Source organism: Scylla paramamosain, chromosome 4, assembly GCF_035594125.1.
Source record: "Scylla paramamosain isolate STU-SP2022 chromosome 4, ASM3559412v1, whole genome shotgun sequence".
In the NCBI taxonomy this organism is placed as follows: Eukaryota; Metazoa; Arthropoda; class Malacostraca; order Decapoda; family Portunidae; genus Scylla; species Scylla paramamosain.
The window spans coordinates 17,085,669-17,106,648 of NC_087154.1; the positions used below are offsets into that span (position 1 = coordinate 17,085,669).

Below are 20,980 nucleotides of genomic sequence, written 5' to 3' on the forward strand. Positions count from 1 at the left end.
CACCCTCTCCTTCATCATTTTGTTTCAGCTGTTGAAGACCTTCCATGGGCCTAAAACAAATAAGGAGAACAAGAGTTTGAGAATAGATGAAAGAGAAATGAATCATTATCATCATCATATCATTTCACTTACACTGAGAGAAAGACTGTTGTCATCCTCTCCTTCATCCTCAATATGCAGTTCATTTTCCGTGGCCTCACAGATTCTGTTCAGCTTGTTGATCACGTCCAGGCCAGGCTTCACTTTTGATGAGTATTCATAGTATCTAGCAGCAGTGTCCAAAGAATGCAAACACTGATCAGCAACTTTGTTTTGCCAGGCTGGATCAGCATCGCTTTCCCATAGAGCCGTGATCTGTAACCTCAGTATTCTTGACATTATTTTGGCATCAACCCCCGCTAAGATTGTCACCTGTCTGATTACTTTACCCAAACTAGAGAAGTCCAGCTTCACACAGCAGCCTCCGGTTTGGTTTTGTGCTGCTTGGAAAAACATAACAGTCCGGAGACGAACATGTTACTGCTAAGTACCTGTAAAATCTGATATATGCTGTCAATGCTCTTTCCTGCTCTTTGGTCATGTAAACCAAAGGTGGCCTCTTTGCTGCCGTTATGTGTCGTGCAATTTTCACGACATATTTTGTGCTTTCCTCACTGGACACCATCTGTCTCTCTGTATATTCAGAAAGGTGGAATTCAGAAAATTCTGAGATAGCTTACCATAAAAACTGTTATTTGAGTATGTCTGAGAGAGACAAACTTGCTAATGACAGCTGGTCAGCTCTTCTCATTTTTAAGGCTATCTGTGGCATTTGCCAACAGTGTTTTTACATACTGCGATGTCAACAACCTTTGAATAACATTCAGAGAGATGTTATCTTTTTCTTTCTTTGAATATCTATGTTAATGTTCTTTTTTCTTGTCCTTGAGAAGCCAAACTGGGAAAGAAAAAGAAAAAGCGCTGGATAAAGTGAATGGTATATCATCTGATATTTATGTTCATAAAAGATCTGCACATCAGATACTTACCAGAAAGCACCTGTAAACATTTGTTTGTCTCATTTTAACATTCTGTGGTGATTTTTAGATCACCCTTCTCCATTTTCAGGCATTTTAAGGCGCATCTGCATGCGTGAATGATTTTTCTTGAGTAAGAAGCAGTGAAAATATCCTTTTTTAGGAATAGATAACATGGAGGATCTTCACTCATAGCTGTTTAAAAGATACCACATATGAGTGAGGCTGTGACCAGGGACACTGAATTTTGCCCAAGGCCATGGCGCAGCAGATCTGCAACCATTTTCATGTTTTGCTGAGGGACGTGTACCTTTGCTGGTATTCCCTCCTCAGGATCCCCCTAAGTGAAGGTGCCTCTGGCGTTTTGCCTCTGCTAGTTTGGGGGACCTGAGGAGGCATTTTGCTGATTTTCCTTGGAATGACTACTGCTTCCGTATCAGAGACCCGTCTTTGTGTGCTGAGTGCATTTTCTCGTCCTAAACCTTCTAAACCATGGTCTAACACAGCTTGTTCTCGTGCTATACATGATAGAGAGGTGGCCCACAAAAGGTACTTAAGCCTTCCATCACCAGAATCTCATGCACTTTATATTTCTGCATGGAACCATGCCAAGTCTGTTCTCCAACTAGCCAAAAACTCCTTCATTAACAGAAAGTGTCAAAACCTTTCAAGATCTAATTCCCCTCGTGACTTCTGGCATCTAACCAAAAATATCTCCAATAACTTTGCCTCTGTTTCAACCAGATGGCACCACTGCTATCACATCTATTTCTAAAGCTGAACTCTTCGCTCAAACCTTTGCTAAAAACTCTACCTTGGACGATTCAGGGTTTGTTCCTTCCTCTCCTCCACCCTCTGACTACTTCATGCCATCTATTAAAATCCTTCGCAATGATGTTTTCCATGCCCTCGCTGGCCTAAACCCTCGGAAGGCTTGGTAATGTTGTTCTGTTTCTCCATATAGAGTGCTATTAACACGTTTTCGCTTTTTGGTACCTAAGAAGCTCTAAAGCACTCATAATAGACGTTTCTTATAATGTCCTTTCGTTTTCTTATATAAGGTGATTCGGATGCATTTTGGCGTTTTGGTACATAACAATATGAAAACTTAAAATACACGTATTTTTGTAATGTTGTTCTATTTCTCCGTATAGAGTGTTATTCATGTGTTTTATGGTTTTGGTATCCAAGAAGGTCAAAAACACACCTTAAGTCTTGGTACCTAACACGCTCATAAACACACACACACAAAAAAAAGAAGTTTCTGGAAATGTCGTTTCCTTTCCCCATATAGTATGCTTTGCATGCTATACTCAAAACATATGTTTTTGGTAATCTTGTTCTGTTTCTCAATAGAAAGTGCAATTGATACGTTTCATCATTTTGGTATGTAAGAAGTTAAAAAAAAAAAAATCGTTTCCCGTTATAGGGTATTTTGGATGCATTTTGACGTTTTTGTACGTAACAAGCTCAAAAACGATCGAAATGCTCGTTTTTGGTAATGTTTTTCTTTTTCTCCATGAAGGGAGTTTTTCATCTGTTTTATCGTTTTGGTACATTAAAAACTGAAAAAAAAATCAAAAGTCACGTTTTTCGTTATGTTGTTTTATGTTCTCAAACAGGGTGCTTTCCATGCTTCTTAGTGTTTTGGTGCCTAATATGCACACATACACTCAAAAGATATGTTTCTTGTAATTTCGTTTGCTTTCCTCATATGGAGGTCTTTGCATGCCTTTTTTTTTTTTTTTTTTTTGCGTTTTAGCACCTTACAATATGAAAAACACCTCAAAATACATGTTTTTGGTAATGTTCTTTTCTTTTTCCATTTAGAGTGCTATTTAGGCATTTACGCGTTTTGATACCTAAGAAGCTCAAAGACACTCATAAAACACGTTTATCGTAATGTCTTTTCGTTTCCACATATAGGATATTTTTACGTTTTTCTACGTTTAAACATTTTGATATATAAGTAGCTCAAAAAACACTAAAAAGACACGTTTTTGGTAATGTTGTTTTGTTTTCCCACATAGGGTTCTTTCTTTGCTTTTCAGTGTTTTGGTGGCCAACACACTCATAAACACCGAAAAGCGACGTTTCTGGAAATGTCGGTTATTTTCCGCTATAGGGCACTTTGCACGAATTTTTGTACGTAAAAAGGTTAAAAAACACTCAAAATACTTGTTTTCGGTATTGTTTTTCTTTTTTTTTGCCATAAAGGATGTTTTTCATACTTTTTTTTGTAATTTTGGTACGTAAAAAAACTGAAAAAAATCTCGAAAGACACGTTTTTGGTAGTGTTCTTTTCTATTACCATATAAGGAAGCTTTCCAAAGTTTTTATTGTTTTGGTAAATAGCATCCACAAAAACCCTCAAAAAATACATTTATTGTAATGTCGTTTCATTTCCTTATATAGAGACTTTACATGCATTTTGGTATTTTGGTACCTAACAATGTGAAAAACACTCAAAATACACGTTAATGGCAATTGGTCTCTATTTCTTCAAATACAGTGCTATTCACAACACGTTTCAGCATTTTGTACCTAAGAAGCTCAAAAATTATATTTTACTTAACAATATATATATATATATATATATATATATATATATATATATATATATATATATATATATATATATATATATATATATTGTTACGAAAGCACAAACCTCAGCACTCCCGTAGACGCCCACAATTCCCCGACAGTCAGGACAGCACTCGGGAACACCAGCAGGCTAGACAAGAGATGCTAAGGGTACCACGTCCCACGTGATTCACGCACAGCCAGACAGAGCGGGTAGACAAACAGTGGGCAACACTTTCTTCCTTTACTAGTTCCGTTAGTTACAGGCAGTTACAGACACAGGCAGGGACAGTCAAACTCTTCAGGCTCACGCAACAGGCACTCGGCACGGAAGACACGCAAAGACAAGTTATCCAGAGCGGGGCCAACAACACACTGCCCAGTCACTGCAGTCACGCGACTTCTCTCCCGCCATCCATGCACCACTGCCAGACACCAGGCACAGCTGACACACACACACGCACGTCACACACTCAATCCCACAGAAAGAAATAAAGGCAACTTAGACTAAACAACAATAATACCCGGGCGTTACATCACCCCCTCCTTTACAAAAAGGTCGACCCGACCTTGCCTCTCCTTATATCTCTCCCTCAGAGTCAATCAACACAAAATCATCATAACGCCGTGGGCGGCGTCTGTCCCTGCGCGGCCGAGTGGGCTGAGGTTCCTCTGCTGGCTCTGAGTCGCGGCCGTCGCCCACCCCTGACTCCTCAGCCTCGGCCTCCTCTGGCTCGCTGGGGGTGGTGACAGCTGTCTCCGGGGACTCGTCGATTTCCTCGGCAGCAGAATCGGCATCATCGCCGCCACCTCCCCCGAAGCCCCAAGTGTAGTGCCCAGGACCGTGATAGCGCCACAGACGGTCCACATGCACAATGGAAGGGCGACGGCGTCCACGCTGGATTTTGTACGTCACCCCCGAGATCACGGCGATGACAGTGTAAGGCCCCTCCCAGGGGCTCTGGAGTTTCGGAGAGAGGCCACGCCGGCGGCGAGGATTATGCAGCCACACTTTCTCGCCTACCGCGTAACTCGCCTCCCTCACTCGCCGGTCGTAAAGACCTTTCATGGCCTGACTCGCTGCCCTCAACTTGCCTCTCACCCGGTGGTGTACCTCCGCGAACCGCTCCTGCAGGGCGGCTGCGAACCCAGAGGTGACTGTGGGGAGGTCAACATCAGGAGGGCGCCCCGTGGCCAGGTCAATAGGAAGGCGGAGCTCCCGGCCAAACATCAGCTGGGAGGGCGAGTGATCGGTGGCTTCATGGACGGCGGAACGGTATGCCATCAGCATCGCCGGCAGCTTGACGTCCCAGTCCTCCTGCCCCGCCCCACAATACTTGGCCAACTGTTGAACTAGCGTCCTATTGAAACGTTCAACCATGCCGTCAGACTGTGGGTGGAGCGGGGTGGTACGCGTCTTATAAATCCCCATCAAGTCACAGCACTCGCTGAATACACGAGACTCAAATTCACGGCCCTGATCGGAGTGCAGCTCGACGGGCACGCCAAACCTAGAGAAGAACTGGTCGACTAGTACACTCGCCACAGTCTCTGCCTCATGATTGGGGATAGCATACGCCTCTGGCCACTTAGTGAAATAATCCATGGCTACACAAATGTACCGGTTCCCGCGGGGAGTGAGGGGAAACGGGCCGGCAATGTCCACTGCCACCCGCTCCATCGGTGCCCCTACATTGTACAACTGCAGTGGGGCCCGGTTACGGTGCGCTGGGCCCTTTTTAGCGCTGCACACGTCACAGGCCCGGCACCATTCCGTCACGTCACTGCGCATTCCTCCCCAATAGAACCGCTGGCGGAGGCGTTGAAGGGTACGCTTTTCGCCTACGTGGCCACTCGTCACACCCGCGTGCACTTCCTTCAATAGTTCCGGCCGCATAGTACGAGGCACTACCACAAGCCAGGCGTCTCTGCCCATCCCGCCTACCGCCTCCCACCTTTTCACTAACACCCCGCTCTCGTCAATTGATAGCGTCTCCCACTGGCTTACCAAACACTTAGCGGCGGGGCTTTCGAAAGCCGCCACTACCTGCCAGCTGGGGCGCTCGTCGCTGGCTTCTAGCCAACGCACGACGGGGGCTAGATCGGGGTCACTGCGCTGCGCCACACGCCACCGCTCATTGCACTCGGCGGTGTTTGCAGGCACACGTAAACGGCGGCACACTGTGTCCAACACCCCAGGAGCGCCAGGTGAGGAGGCCTCACACGGGCTGGGCTCCCTGGCGGTGCAGTGTGAGCAACTAGCCTCACACGGGCGTCGGCTCAGGGCGTCAGCATTGTTGTGCACGCGTCCTGGGCGGTGAACGATCCGGTAGTTATACTGCTCCATGCGCCCCAACCACCTCGCCAACTGTCCCTCCGGCCCCTTAAGCGTCTTTAACCACTTCAGGGCGGCATGGTCAGTACGGACGGTAAACTCGGCGCCGTACAGGTAGGGGTGGAAGTGTTCGAACGCTTTCACTACGGCCAACAACTCTTTCCTGGTTACACAGTAGATGCGCTCTGGTTTACTAAACTTGCAGCTGTAGTAAGCCACTACGTGTTCCTTGCCGTCCTTTACCTGCGACAGCACAGCCCCGACGCCCTCGGCACTGGCGTCGGTGTCAAGCAGGTAGGGCAGCTTCGGGTCAGGGTAAGGCAAGACGGGCGCCTCCACAAGCGCCGCCTTCAAGCTGTCAAAGGCCGCCTGACATGCCTCATCCCAGCGGAAGCTCGCCCCCTTCTTGGTGAGACGGTTAAGAGGAGCAGCTAAGGTGGCAAAGTTGGGCACGAAACGGCGGTAATACTCGTACGTGCAGAGGCCCAAGTAGCTCCTCACTTCAGCTACGTTGGAGGGAGTGGGCCAGTCAGCCACCGCTGCCACCTTGCCAGGGTCGGTGCGCACGCCACCACTGCTGACGACATGTCCCAGGAACGGCACCTCATGCTGGAAGAGGAGGCACTTCTTGGGGCTAAGCTTGAGATTGGCCTTCCTCAGGCGCTGCAGAACCTCCTCCAGCCTCCCCAGCTCCTGCTCGAAGGTGCTCCCGAAGACTATCACGTCGTCCAGATATACGAGTGCCGTTTTCCACTGCAGGCCGTCTAGCACTCGCTCCATCAGCCGCTCAAAACAGCCCGGGGCGTTGCAGAGGCCAAATGGCATGACGTTAAACTGCCACAGGCCCTGCCCGAAAGAGAAGGCCGTCTTAGGCTTGTCCTCCTCCGCCATCTCCACCTGGTGGTACCCTGACTTCAGGTCAAGTGTACTGAACCAGCAGGCCCCGACCAGAGCGTCCAGCGTGTCGTCTATCCTCGGCAGGGGGTAAGAGTCCTTCACCGTCACGTCGTTCAGGGCCCGGTAGTCCACACAGAAGCGCTGCGTTCCATCTTTCTTCTTTACCAGGACTACCGCCGACGACCAAGGACTGTCTGATCGCTCGATTACCCCTTGCGTGGCCAGGTCGTTCACTGCACGCTGCATTTCTTCGCGCCTTGCTGGTGCGATGCGTCGGGGTGGGCTCTTGACCGGTGCGTGGGTGCCAGTGTTGATCGTGTGTTTCACCAGTGACGTGCGACCCAAGTCCGAGGCGCTCTGGCTGAACACATCGGCGTACCGGCCCAGGGTGTCACACACGAGCTCCGTCTGCGCCTCCGTCAGATTGACAGCGCTCCGGGTCGCTAGATCCTCCAGGAAGCTCGGCAGCGGGGCTCCCTCGGCCGCCCGCTCACCCTGCGGCGGTGCCTCGGCACGCTGCACCTCCACGCACTCGCCCACCGCTGTTCCGGCGGGTATGTTGCGAGCCTCGTCGGAGAAGTTAGCCAGTAAGACAGTGACTACCTTCTCCCCCGCTTGCACGAGGCTCCTTCCGACTGCCACTCCGTCAGCCAGTCGACAGTCGCTGGCTGGTTCCACTAGGCCCTCCGTGCTCTGCATCGGCCGTGCGAGTCGACACTGTACTCGACACTCAGAGCGCGGGGCCAACTGCATCCGCCGTGTCGTCACTACCTCCGACCGGCCGACCTCCGGAAGGAAAGGCACATCGTATCCACATACCTTTATCACCTTCCGTCCAAAGTCTACGCAGGCCCTGGTCTTCTTCAGGTAGTCGTAACCCAGCAGACACTCTTCCTCCAGCTCGGCAACATACACGGGCAGGTTCACCTCCGCGCTGCCGACACTTATTCGAACGTCTACTGGGCCTTGCAACGGCATGCAGTCCCCCGTTACTCCACACAGCCTGTCCACGGTGCACGGGAGCCACTCAGCACTTACCAGCCTCCGCTGCACGATGGTGCGCTCAGCCCCGCTGTCAATGGTCATGCAGCAAGGCCTCCCATCAACCGCACCTCGTACCTGCACTGCGCTGACGGTGAGGTGGCACTTTACACAGCACGGGGCATTGGCACCTTGGCAGGCTGTGAGGTCGCCCCCTCCTCCAGCCCGCTGCTGTTTCCCGCCTCAGCAACCTCCTTGGGCTTGGGGGAGGCGCTGGAGCGGTGGCCCGATTTGCCGCATGCGGCGCAGCACGTCTGGAAGGCTTTGGAGTTAGGCCGATCGAGGGAGCGCGTCCTTCGTCCCCTCGGACATTGGCTGCGTCTATGGCCTCTCTCACTGCAGCCCCAACAGCGGCCGGCGAACTCGGACGGGCTCGCCTCCCGTGACGCCGCCTTGTGCTCCACCTTCGCCTTCCGGCCCCGTACCTCACCGCGAGGCTGGGCAAGAGAAGAGAGGCTGATCGTCGTCTGTAGGAAGGCCTCAAACTCCATAGCCCGTGCCAACGCCACCTGCACGTCAGCTGGGTGTGCCTGCTTCACATAGATTTGGAGCTGGTGGTCCTGGAGGGCGTCTACGAACGCGTCGCGCGCCAGAACAACGACCATGTCCTCGGCCGCGCTTGGATACGCCCTCCTCACCAGCCCTTCTACGTCCTGCGCCAGCTGGGAAAGGGTTTCGTCCTTCTCTCGCGTCCTCTTCTTAAGCTGGGCGCGGTATACCTCCGCCTGATGACGGTGTCCGAAACGTCGCCGCAAAGTTTCGGACACTGCTGCGTATGAGGTGCGCTGGCTGGCAGGGAGATGACCCAGCACTTCCAACGCCGGGCCTCGCAGCGCTGTCGCTAGTTGCAGGGCCTTCTCTGCCTCCCCCCAGCCCTGGGCCAAGGCCAGCATATCGAACTGGGCGACGTAAGACTCCCAGCTGACCTTACCATCGTACTCCGCTGGCTTGCGTCTCACGTGACGAGGTGACGAGCGGGCTGCCTTAGGGCTCGGGGGCGGGGAGGCGGCACGGGGAGGTGAGCCCGGCGGTGTAGGGGGCAGGCTAAGCCCTCCCCTCCTGTCCCGGGTGGGCGGCCAGCCCCCAACGGCCATCTCGGGTGCTTCCCAAGGACCTGCTTCCCCCACAGGGCCCCATCCAAGGCCCCCAACAGCAGGTGGGGCTGAGGCCACACTCCCTTCAGGTCCTGGGCTAGTCACGGGAGGCCAGGCGGGGGTTGCGGGCAGCTGTACACCTCCCGCCAAGACGCCACGTGGCGGCCACGCGCCCTGCCGCCAAACACTCGCGCCCTCACGCAGGTCTGCCACCTCTTCCCGCAAGGCTTGGAGTTCACTTTTTACCTCCTGTTTCACTGCCTCACACGAGCGATCAGTATACGCCTGCGTTTCAGCCCTCAGAGAACCTAGGCTGCTTTGCAGGGCTTCCATCAGTCGTTCAGTTTGGGCAGCTTGTGTTGCCACGGTTTGCTCGTGCCTTTCCTCCTGCTTCTGAGCCATACTCGCCAGTTGGGACATGAGGAGGTCCATCTGGGTGGGCTTCTCGTCACCAGCATCACTAGAGTCGTGACTAGACCCACTCAGTCCCTCACACTGGTCAGCAGCACCACTCTCGCCCGCCATTTTGTCTACCACCTTGTCTGCCATGGTTTCTCCACTCGAGTCACGTAGGTCTGTACGAGCACACACTTAGCATCCCCACTCCTGACGCCATTGTTACGAAAGCACAAACCTCAGCACTCCCGTAGACGCCCACAATTCCCCGACAGTCAGGACAGCACTCGGGAACACCAGCAGGCTAGACAAGAGATGCTAAGGGTACCACGTCCCACGTGATTCACGCACAGCCAGACAGAGCGGGTAGACAAACAGTGGGCAACACTTTCTTCCTTTACTAGTTCCGTTAGTTACAGGCAGTTACAGACACAGGCAGGGACAGTCAAACTCTTCAGGCTCACGCAACAGGCACTCGGCACGGAGGACACGCAAAGACAAGTTATCCAGAGCGGGGCCAACAACACACTGCCCAGTCACTGCAGTCACGCGACTTCTCTCCCGCCATCCATGCACCACTGCCAGACACCAGGCACAGCTGACACACACACACGCACGTCACACACTCAATCCCACAGAAAGAAATAAAGGCAACTTAGACTAAACAACAATAATACCCGGGCGTTACAATATATATATATATATATGTAAGAAGTTGAAGTGGGCGCGCCTGCGAGAGGCTCACAGACTAGTCAGCGAGGCCCACCAAAACGAGTCTTAAGGCCCTGAAGGTTGGTTGTTGTGGGGATTTTGGCGGGAGAGGCGAGCGAGAGAGAGACAGGGTGCAGAGTAGTGGTGGATTTGCCATTTGATTTGCAGGTATGTTATTGGGATTTGTTGTATTCTTTCATGGTGAAACAGTGTACATTGGGGGACATTATTGGGAGATAGGGTGGTGATTTGTACGCTTGGTTGACAGGAGTTTGGTCTTGGCAGTGTGCTGTGGGACGTCAGTGAGGTGGCACCGTAGCAGATACTGTGAACTAAGGAGGCTGCAGTGAGGAACTTGCTGTCCCTGGCTGCTATGGTGTTAGTACCGCCGTGCATGGAGGAAGAGCTGCAGTACTTCAGGGTAGTGGTAGTGGTGTACCTTCAGCGCGTTGGGTCGGTGTGCGGTTGGGCCTATAGGGTGTGAGGGTCCTGGGGGTACTGGTTAGGGTGGGACAGTGTCAGTGGCATATAATATTTCTTGTGTTGGTGCGTGAAGTGTTTATTTCTCCTGTTTATTTGTATGTGGATTTACCCATTTTCTCATGGGATCAGGTATTTTGGAGTGCCAGCAGTGTGGCCTCTAAGAGTGTTAAGCACTCATATTTTATTTGTGTTTTCTTTATTATGTACTCATTTGCGTTTTCTTTATTATGTACTCAACCATTAAATTTCTAAATTGTGGCCCGGGTTTCTGTGAACCTAAGCAGGAGGTTTAAATTAATCAGTGGGTTCTTGTGGTGAGTGCTTGGTGAGCCTAATTAAGGTAGGTTAACTGTGCCTTAGTTCTGCACTCATTACATATATATATATATATATATATATATATATATATATATATATATATATATATATATATATATATATATATATATATTAAACTCCTAAAATATACGTTTTTTTGGTAAAGATGTTATTTCCCTACATCGTGTGATTTGCTTGCGATTTAGTGTTCTGGTGTGTAAGTAACCGAAAAACACTGAAAATAAGCGCTTTTTTTTTTTTTTTTTTTTCTCCATATAGGATGCTTTCCATTCTTTTTAGCGTTTTGGTGCCTAACATGCACAAAAAACACTAAGAAGATACGTTTATTGTAATGTCATTTCGTCTCCCCATATAAAGGCCTTCTTTGTATGCATTTTGGCGTTTTGGCATAAAAATACACGCTTCTAGTAATGTGTTTTCGTTTCCCCATACAGGGTACTTTGCATGCATTTTGGTGTTTTTGTATGTAACAAGCTAAAAAACTCTCAAAACACACGTTTTTCCTAATGTTGTACTATGTCTCTATAAGGGGTGTTATACGTTTTAGCGTTTTGCAACATAAGTAGCTCAAAACACTCAAAATAAACTTTTTTTGGTTATGTTAAATTTTACCATATATGTTTTTTTTTTTTTTTTCTTTTTAATGCGTTTTAGTGTTTCTTTTTATCCATACATGGTGCTTTGCAGGCATTTTGGTGATTTGCTAATTGACATTGTGAAATTTATTAAAAATACACGTTTTTGGTAATGTTGATATGTTCTACATAAAGTGCTTTCCATGCGTTTTAGCGTTTTGGTGACTAAAAAACTCAAAAACACTCATAATACACGATTCCAATAATGTTCTTATGATTCCCTATAGAGAGTACTTAACATGCATTTTGACATTTCTGTACATAGAAAGCTTTTTTAAAACTGAAAATACTTTTTTTTTTGTAATATTTTTCTGTTTTTCCATACGTTTTTCCATTTTTTCCATGTTTTCCATACGTTTTAGCGTTTTGGTGCGTAAGAAACTGAAAAAAAACACTAAAAAGACATTTTTTTGGTAATGCTTTCTTTTCCCATATAGGGAGCTTTTCATGTTTTTTTGAGCGATTTGGTGCCTATCATGCATATAAACACATAAAAGAAACATTTCTGAAAAGTAGTTTCTTCTGTCCATATAGTGTGCTTTGTATGCCTTCTAGCGTTGTGGTACCTAATAATAATATAAAAAAAAATAATAATAATAAATGAATAAATAGATAAATAAATAAATAAAAATAAAAATAAAAATAAAAATAAGTAAATAAATATAACTAAATAAATAGAAAAATAAAATTAAACAAATAAATGAAATAAATAAATAAACAAATAAAATAAAAATACTCGTTTTGGTAATATTGCTCTATGTCTCCATATAGAAAACTATTTTCGCGTTAATATTTCGGTAATTTTGTTCTGCTTATCCCTATAGAAAGCAATTAACGTATATTCGCGTTTTCATACTTAAGAAGCTCGAAAACATTTATAATACTCGCTTCCCTTAATGTCAATTTGTTTCCCCATATGGGGTGATTTCCACGCGTTTCGGCTTCTTGGTACGTAAAAATGTGAAAAATTAAAAAGACAATTTTTTTTTTTTTTTTTTGTTCTGTTTACCCGTATAGAGTGTTATTCATGCGTTTTAGCATTTTGGTACCTAATAAGCTTAAAAACACTCATTATAGACATCTCTCATAATGTCTTTTCGTTTCTCCATGTATGCATTTTCGCATTATTCTACGTAATAAACACAAAACACTTAAAATACACGTTTTTGGTAAACATGTTCTGTTTCTCCATAAACGGTCTTTTCCCTGAGTTTTAGCCATTTTCTAAGGAAGCAGCTCAAAAACTCTAAAAAGACACGTTTTTGGTTATGTTGTTTTGTTTTCCCATATAGGCTGCTTTCTATGCTTTTAAGCGTATTAGTGCCTAAAACGCTAATAAACATACAGAGGATACATTGATTGTAATATCGTTTCGTTTCTCCATATAGTGTGATTTACATGGATTTAGGTGTTTTGGAACCTAACAATGTGAAAATCACTGAAATGCACATTTCTAGTAATTTTGTTTTGTTTCTCTATATAGAGTGCTATAAATGCGTTTTAACGTTTTGGTTCCTATGAAGCTCAAAAAAAAAATAAATAAATAAATAAATAAAAAATAAAATAAAATAAAATAAATAAATAAATAAATAAATAAATAAATAAATATATATATATATATATATATATATATATATATATATATATATATATATATATATATATATATATATATATATATATATATATATATATATATATATATATATATATATATATATATATATATATATATATATATATATATATATATATATATATATATATATATATATATATATATATATATATATATATAATACACGTTTCTCGTAATGACCTTTCGTTTCCCCATTATTGGTACTTTGCATGCATTTTGGCGTTTTACTACGTAATAAGTTTTTAACATTTTGGTGCCTTACACGCTTATAAACATTGAAAAGACACGTTTATAAAATTGTCGTTTCTTTTCTCCATATAGTGTGCTTTCCATGTATTTTGGCGTTTTTGGTACATAAAAATATTAAATACACTTAAAATACATGTTTTTGGTAATGTTGTTCTCCTTTTCCATACAGAGTGGTATTCTTGCGTCTTAGTGTTTTGATACCTAACAAACTCAAAAACAGTTTTCTCGTATTATCCTTTCCTTTTGCTCTATAGTGTACTTTGCATGCATTTTAACGTTTTTGTAGGTAACAAGCTCAAAAACTCTCAAAACACTTGTTTGGTAATGTTTTTATATTTCTTCTTAAAGTGTGTTTTGCATGCGCTTTAGAGTTTTGGTTCGTATGAAGCTGAAAAACACTCAAAAGTCACATTTATTTTTTTACTCCCTACTGAGGATGCTTTCCATGCTTCTTAGTGTTTTGGCGCCTAATATGCACAAAAACACTCAAAAGATAGGAATGTGAAAAACACTCAAAATACATGTTTTTGGTAATGTTGTACCTTTTCTCCATAGAGATTGCTACTAAACGTGTTTTCTCGTTTTGGTGCCTATGAAGCTCTATAACACTTATAATACATTTTTATTGTAATGTCTTTTTTGTTTCCCCATATAGTGTACTTTGCATGCATTTTGGCGTTTTACTACGTAACAAACTCAAAAACACTCAAAATTGGTAATGTTATTTTGTTTCTATGTGAAGAGCGTTTTGCATGCGGTTTAATGTTGTGGTTCGTGAGAAACTATAAAAAAAAAAAAAAACAGAATAGACACGTTTTTGATGATGTTTTCTATTCCCAAACAGGGTTTTTCCCATGTTTTTTTTTAGTGTTTTGATCCCTAAAAAGGAGGAAAAAATGCTGAAGAGATACGTTACTTGTAATGTCGTTTTGTTTTCCCATATATGGGGTTTTGCATGCATTTTGGCATTTTAGTACCTAACAATTAGAAAATCACTCAAAATACACTTTTTGGTAATGTACTGTTTCTTTCTATAAAGTGATTTTTACGCGTTTTTAAGGTTTTGTTTCTAAGAAGCTTAAAAACACATGTTTCTCAAAATATATATATTTTTGCCCATTATGGGTACTTTGTATGTATTTTGGCTTTTTCTTCGAAACAATCTCACAAAAACTAAAAATGTATGTTTTTGTTAATCTTATTATGTTTCTCTATAAAATATGTTTTGCATGCGGTTTAGTGTTTTGGTACGTAAGCAACTAAAAAAAAAACATTTAAGACACTTTTTTTTTTTTTCCTACAGAGGGTGCTTTCCGCTTTTTAGCGTATTTATGGCTATCACGCTCATAAACACTCGAAAGACACGTTTCTGGAAATGTCGTTTCCTTTCCTCATATAGTGTGCTTTGCAAGCATTTTCGCTTTTTAGAACCTAACAATGAGAAAATCCCTCAAAAGACACGCTTTCGGTAATGTTTTTCTGTTTTTCCATATAGAATGCTTTAAACGTGTTTTCGCGTTTTGGTATATAAGAAGCTGAAAAACACTCATAATACACGTTCCTCGTAATGTCCTTTTGTTTCCTCATATCGGATGATTTACATGCATTTTTGCGTTTTAGTACGTAACAACGTGAAGAACACTCAAAATGCACGTTTTTATTAATGTTATTATGTTTCTTCATTAGGAGTGTTTTCATGAATTTTAGCGTTTTGATACGTAACTAGGTGAATAACACTCAAAAGACGTTTTTGGTAATGTTGTTTAGTATTCGCGTATAGGGAGGTTTCATTTTTTTTTTTTTTTTTGCGTTTTGGTTCCTAACACACTCATAAATAGTCAAAAGCCATGCTTCTAGAAATGTCGTTTCGTTTTCCCATAGAAGGTACTTTGCATGCATTTTGGCGTTTTGGTACCTAACATTGTTAAAAACACTCAAAATACGCATTTTTGGTAATGTTTTATTTCTCCATATAGAGTGTATTTCATGTGTTTTCGCCCTTTGATACCTAAGAATGTCTGAAACACCCATAATTCACGTTTATCATAATGACTTTTCGTTTTCACATATAATGTAAGGTAATTTTTTGGCGCTTTTCTACGTAACACGATGAAAGACACATTAAAATACACTTTTTTTTGTAATATGTTTCTCCATAAGGGATGTTTTGCATGAGTTTAAACGTTTCGGTATGTAAGAAACTTAAAAAAAAAACACATTAAAAAGGCATGTTTTTGGTACTGTTGTATTGTATTTTCTTATAGTGTGCTATTTATCGTTTTAGTGCCAAACAAGCTGAAAAACACACAAAAGAGACCTTTCTGGTATATTTTTTTATTTCTCCATATAAGGGGTTTTGCATACATTTTGTCGTTTTGGTACCTATGTGAAAAAAAAAAAAACACTTAAATTACACATTTTAAGTAATGTTGTTCTGTTTCTCCATGAAGCGTGTTATTTAAGCGTTTTACCATTATGGTACCCAAGAAACATTCGTAATACCCGTTTCTCGTAATGTCTTTTCGTTTATGTAGTTTGTCGTTTTTTTGTACGTGATAAGCTAAAAAAAAAAAAAAACACCCAAATAGACTTTTATTGTAATATTATTGTGTTACTCCATTAAGGGTGTTTTGCATGCGTTTTAGCATTTTGGTACGTATGAAGGTCAAAAACAATCTAAAGACACGTTTTTGTTGATATTATTTCGCATTCCCATTTAGGGTTCTTTCCATGCTTTTTAGTGTTTTGTGCCTCACACGCTCAGAAGACACGTTTCTGATAATTTTGGCGTTTTGTATCTAGTAATGTGAAAAACATTCAAAATACACGTTTTCGGTAATGTTATCTTTTTTTCCAAATATAGTGCTATTCATGTGTTTTAGCGTTTTGTTTTCTAAGAAGCTCAAAACACTAATGATACACCTTTCTCGTAATGTTTTGTATTTTTTTTTTTGGCGTCTCGGTACCTGGCTATTTAAAAAACATTCAAAAACACACTTTTGGTTCTGTTTATCCATGAAGAGTGCTATTCACGTGTTTTAGCGTTTTGGTACCTAAGAAGCAGAAAATCACTCAATGCACGTTTTTCATAATGTTTTATCGTTTCCCCATATAGGGTTCTTTGCATGCGTTTTGGAGTTTTTATAGGTAACAAGCTCAAAAATATACAATGTAAAACAATACAATGTAAATACAGTGTAGACGTTTTTTGTAATGTAAATACAATGTAAATACAATGTAAACGTTTTTTGTAATGTTATTCTGTTTCTTCATAAGGGGTGTTTTGTATCTTTTATTGTTTTGGTACTTAAGAAGCTCAAAAAGACTCAAAAGACAAATGAGAAAAACACTTAAAATACACATTTTTAGGTAATGTTCTGTTTCTCCATATAAAGTGTTGCTTAGCATTTTAAAGTTTTGGTACCTAAGGAGCTCAAAAACACTCCTAATACATTTTTCTCGTAATTTTCTTTTGTTTCCCCAAATAGGATTATTTGTATGCATTTTGACGTTTCGGTACATATCAATGTAAAAAAAAAAAAAAAAAAAACACTTTTTAGGTAATGTTTATTTTTCCATGAAGAGTGCTGTTCACCCGTATTAGGGTTTTGCTACCTAGGAAACTCAAAAATACTCATGATACACGTTTCTCATAATGTTCTTTCTGTTCCCCATATAGAGTGCTTTGCAAGTATTTTGGCAGTTTTTTTTAGATAACAAGCTCAAAAACACTCAAAATACATGTTTTTCTTAGTGTTATTCTGTTTGTCCATAAAGGGTGTTTTGCATGCGTTTTAGCGTTTTGCTGAATAAGTTTTGCTGAATAAGGATGTGAAAACACTAGTTTTTATGAAATGTGAATGTGAAAATACTCGTGAAAATACTCGTTTTTGGTAAGGAAGTTTTGTTTCTATATATAGAGTGCTATTTGTACGTTGTAGGGTTTCCGTACTTAAAAAGCTAAAAAAAAACCCACTAATACATAATTGTATCATTAAAATGATATGTTAACCATCTATTATTTATTATACAATATATTTTTGTTATCTGTGTTAAAGAAAATGTAAGTTGTGTTCTGTTGGAATGGGAGAAGTTTGGTACGCTTCTTTGTGGTGTTTTGTTTCACCCACTACCTGTGAACATGGTCGGCCTGGCGGGTTGTCTAAGCCGGCCCACCAATGTACTGTGGGTTGTTGTGTTGGGTGGTCCTCTGTGCTACAGGTTAGTTGTGTTTATTTACCCGCCATGTGCTGTGATTAGTATAATTTGGTGAAGGTTACAAATAGAGGATGTATTAGTAAGATAGGGTAATGTACAAGGGATATATTGTTGCCAGACAGAGTTGTGAGGACGCCCTGGACTGGATGATAGTTGGGGTGGTGACATGTCAGGTGTGCTACAGGGATTCGAAGAGCGTCAGTGTGGGCCACTGAAGTGAGTACATTATGGGAATTTATTGAGTATTATGAGTGATATACAAGTGAAGTTTAGTTGGATTTTGTATACTGATTGTTGCTTTATTTTTATATTTGGGATATGATTGTAACGGATGTCAGAATCTCTACATGAAGTGTTATTTTCTTGGTACCATTGTGAGGGATTGAACTGGGTGTACTATGATATGTGGATGTGTATTGATTAGCCCATGTTTGCAGGTCGAAACACTTCAATCAATAAACACCTGTTACGATTTGTGGTTTATTACACATTTGGAATCCCCAACAATAATTCTCGTAATGTCCTTTCGTTTCCCCATATATGACGTTTTGTATACATTTTGGCGTTTCCTTACTTAACAAGGTAAAAACACTGAGAAAACACGTAGTTTTTTTTTCCACAAAGGGTGTTCTGCATGCCTTTTTATCGTTTCGGTACGTAAGAAGCTGAAAAAAACATTCAAAACAATTTTTTTTTTATGTTTTCTATTACCATATAGGTTGCTTTCCATGCTTTTTAGCGTGTTGTGCCTAACATGCACAACACTTTCAAAAGATGGGTTTCTTGTAATGTCGTTTCGTTTCCCCATATAGGGATTTTTCCATGCATTTTGGCGATTTGTCACTTAACAATATGAAAAAGACTCAAAAAACACGTTTTTTGGTAATGTGGTTGTGTTTTCTCATATATAGTGCTATTTACGCGTTTTCCCGTTTTTGATACCTAAGAAGCTCAAAAACACTCATAATATACGTTTCTCGTCATGTCTTTTCATTTTCCCATATTGAGAACTTTGCAGCATTTTGGCGTTTTTGTACGTATCAAGGTAAAAAATACTTCAAATACACGTCTTTGGTAATGTTATTTTGTTTCTCTATAGAGGGTGTCTTGCATATATTTTAGCAATTTGGTATGTAAGAATCTCAAAAAAAAAAAAAAACAATCACAAGACACGTTTTTTAGTAATGTTTTGTATTCCCATGTAGGGTGATTTCCATGCCTTTTTAGTGTTTCAGTGCCTAGCACGCTCATAAACACTCGAAAGACACGTTCCTTTCAATGTCTTTTCGTTTCCCTATATAGGATACTTTGCATGAATTTTATCGTTTTTGTACATAATAATCTCAAAAATACTCAAAATACACCTTTTTTTGGTGATGTCACTCTGTTTCTCCATAAAAGGGTGTTATGCATCTGTTTCAGGGTTTTGGTACGTAAGAAACTAAAAAAAAAATTAAAAAAACACTTAAAACCACTTTCTTTGGTAATGTTGTTTTGTTTTCCTTTATAAGGTGCTTTTCATGCTTTTTAGGTTGTTTGTGTCACAAGACACGTTTCTGGAAATGTCGTTACGTTTTAATGTCCGTTTCTTTTAATGTCTTTTCGTTTCCTTATATAGGATAATTTGCATGAATTTTAGCGTTTTTCTACATAACAATTTAAAAAATACTCAAAATACACCTTTTTTGGTGATGTTACTGTTTCTCCATAAAAATGGTGTTATGCATGGGTTTCAGGGTTTTGGTACGTAAGAAACTCAAAAACACTCAAAAGCACTTTCCTTGGTAATGTTGTTTTATTTTGCCATATAAGGTGCTTTTCGTGCTTTTTAAGTTGTTTCTGCTTAATACTCAAAAGACACGTTTCTGGAAATGTCGTTACGTTTTCCCATATAGGGAGCTTTGCCTGCATTTCCTTGTTTTAGTACCTAATAATATAAAAAAAAAAAACTCAAAATACACATTTTTGGTAATTTTATTCGGTTCTCCATAAAGTGTGTTTTACATGCGTTGTTGTGGTTTTATACGTAAAAAGCTCAAAAAACACTTAAAAGACACATTTTTGGTAATATTGTTTTGTATTCCCATAATTCGGGGCTTTCCATACTTTTTAGCGTTTTGGTGCCTAAAACGCTCAAAAACACTCAAAAGACACATTTCTGTTTACATCGTTAGTTCAAAATTAGTTCAAAACCGAACGCCATCGCCTTACAGGAAGATTTTGATAGGATGAACGAATGGACAGACAGATAGAATTTAATATCAACAAATGCAAAGTACTTAACGTAGGTAGAGGAAATCCACACAGTACGAAAAAGATTTAGGATTTATAGTTAACTCTGAACTCCGTCTAAGAAAGCAATGCATAGAGACCAGAAACACGGCAAATAGGGTATTAGGATTCATTTTCAAGAGTGTTGAAGGTAGAAGGCTCGAAGTAATATTAAAGTTGATTTTGATCTAGATGAGGTCTGATCAGACCTCATCTTGACTACACTATGCAATTCTAGTTTCCATGTTATAGGAAGGATGTAGGTCTATTAGAATCAGTACAAAGGAGAATTACTTAAAGTATACAGGGAATGAGGAGTATTCCTTACGAAGCGAGACTGAAGCTATTAAATTTACATTCTTTACAGAGACGTAGGTTGAAAGGGGACCTGATAGAAGTATTTAAGTGGTATAAGGGTTATAACAAGGAGGATGTAAGCATAAATCTTAGGATCAGTAACCAGGACAGAACAAGAAATGACGTGTTCAAACTTGAAAAAAAAAATAGTAAAAAAAAAGAAAAAGGAAGATAAATGAAGATTAGTGAAGATTAGATAGAATTATGCATAAGGATGAGAGGTGGAAATAGATAGGCATAATTCATACGGGGACTGCCACGTGTAGGCCTAATGGCTTCTAGCAGCTTCTCTTATTTTTAATGTTCTTATGTTTTTATACACGTGAAAAAAAAATAATAATAATAAAATAAAATCAATAAAAACACTCAAAAACACTTTTTTTTTTTTCATAGACGGTGCTTTCCATGCTTTTTAGCGTTTTTGTGCACTTTTCTAGAACACTTTTCTAGAGACACTTTTCTAGAAATGTCTAGAAATGTTTTTTTTTTTTAACTGCTCCATATAGATATTCACGCATTCAGCATTCTGTTAACTAAGAAAGTCAAAAACACTCATAATACTAGTTTCTAGTAATGTCCTTTCCTTTCTCCATCAAAAATGCTTTGCATGTGTTTTCACGTTTTTTGTACGTAACAAGCTCAAAAATATACAAACTACTCGTTTTGGGTAATTTATTCTGTTTCTCCATAAAGGGTGTTTTGCACACAAACCA

At 41.6% G+C, this 20,980-nt stretch overlaps 1 protein-coding gene across 1 annotated transcript; it reads right to left on the bottom strand.

Annotated features, from left to right (window-relative positions):
* Positions 1 to 3,692: 3,692 nt before the first annotated feature.
* LOC135100134 (uncharacterized) lies at positions 3,693 to 9,518 on the bottom strand. Its single transcript, XM_064003097.1, has 2 exons — positions 8,253 to 9,518; positions 3,693 to 8,046 (listed from the first exon to the last, which is right to left on the bottom strand). The coding sequence occupies exons 1-2, from the start codon at positions 9,516 to 9,518 to the stop codon at positions 4,183 to 4,185; spliced, it is 5,130 nt and encodes a 1,709-aa protein (XP_063859167.1). The 3' UTR covers positions 3,693 to 4,182.
* Positions 9,519 to 20,980: the final 11,462 nt, after the last annotated feature.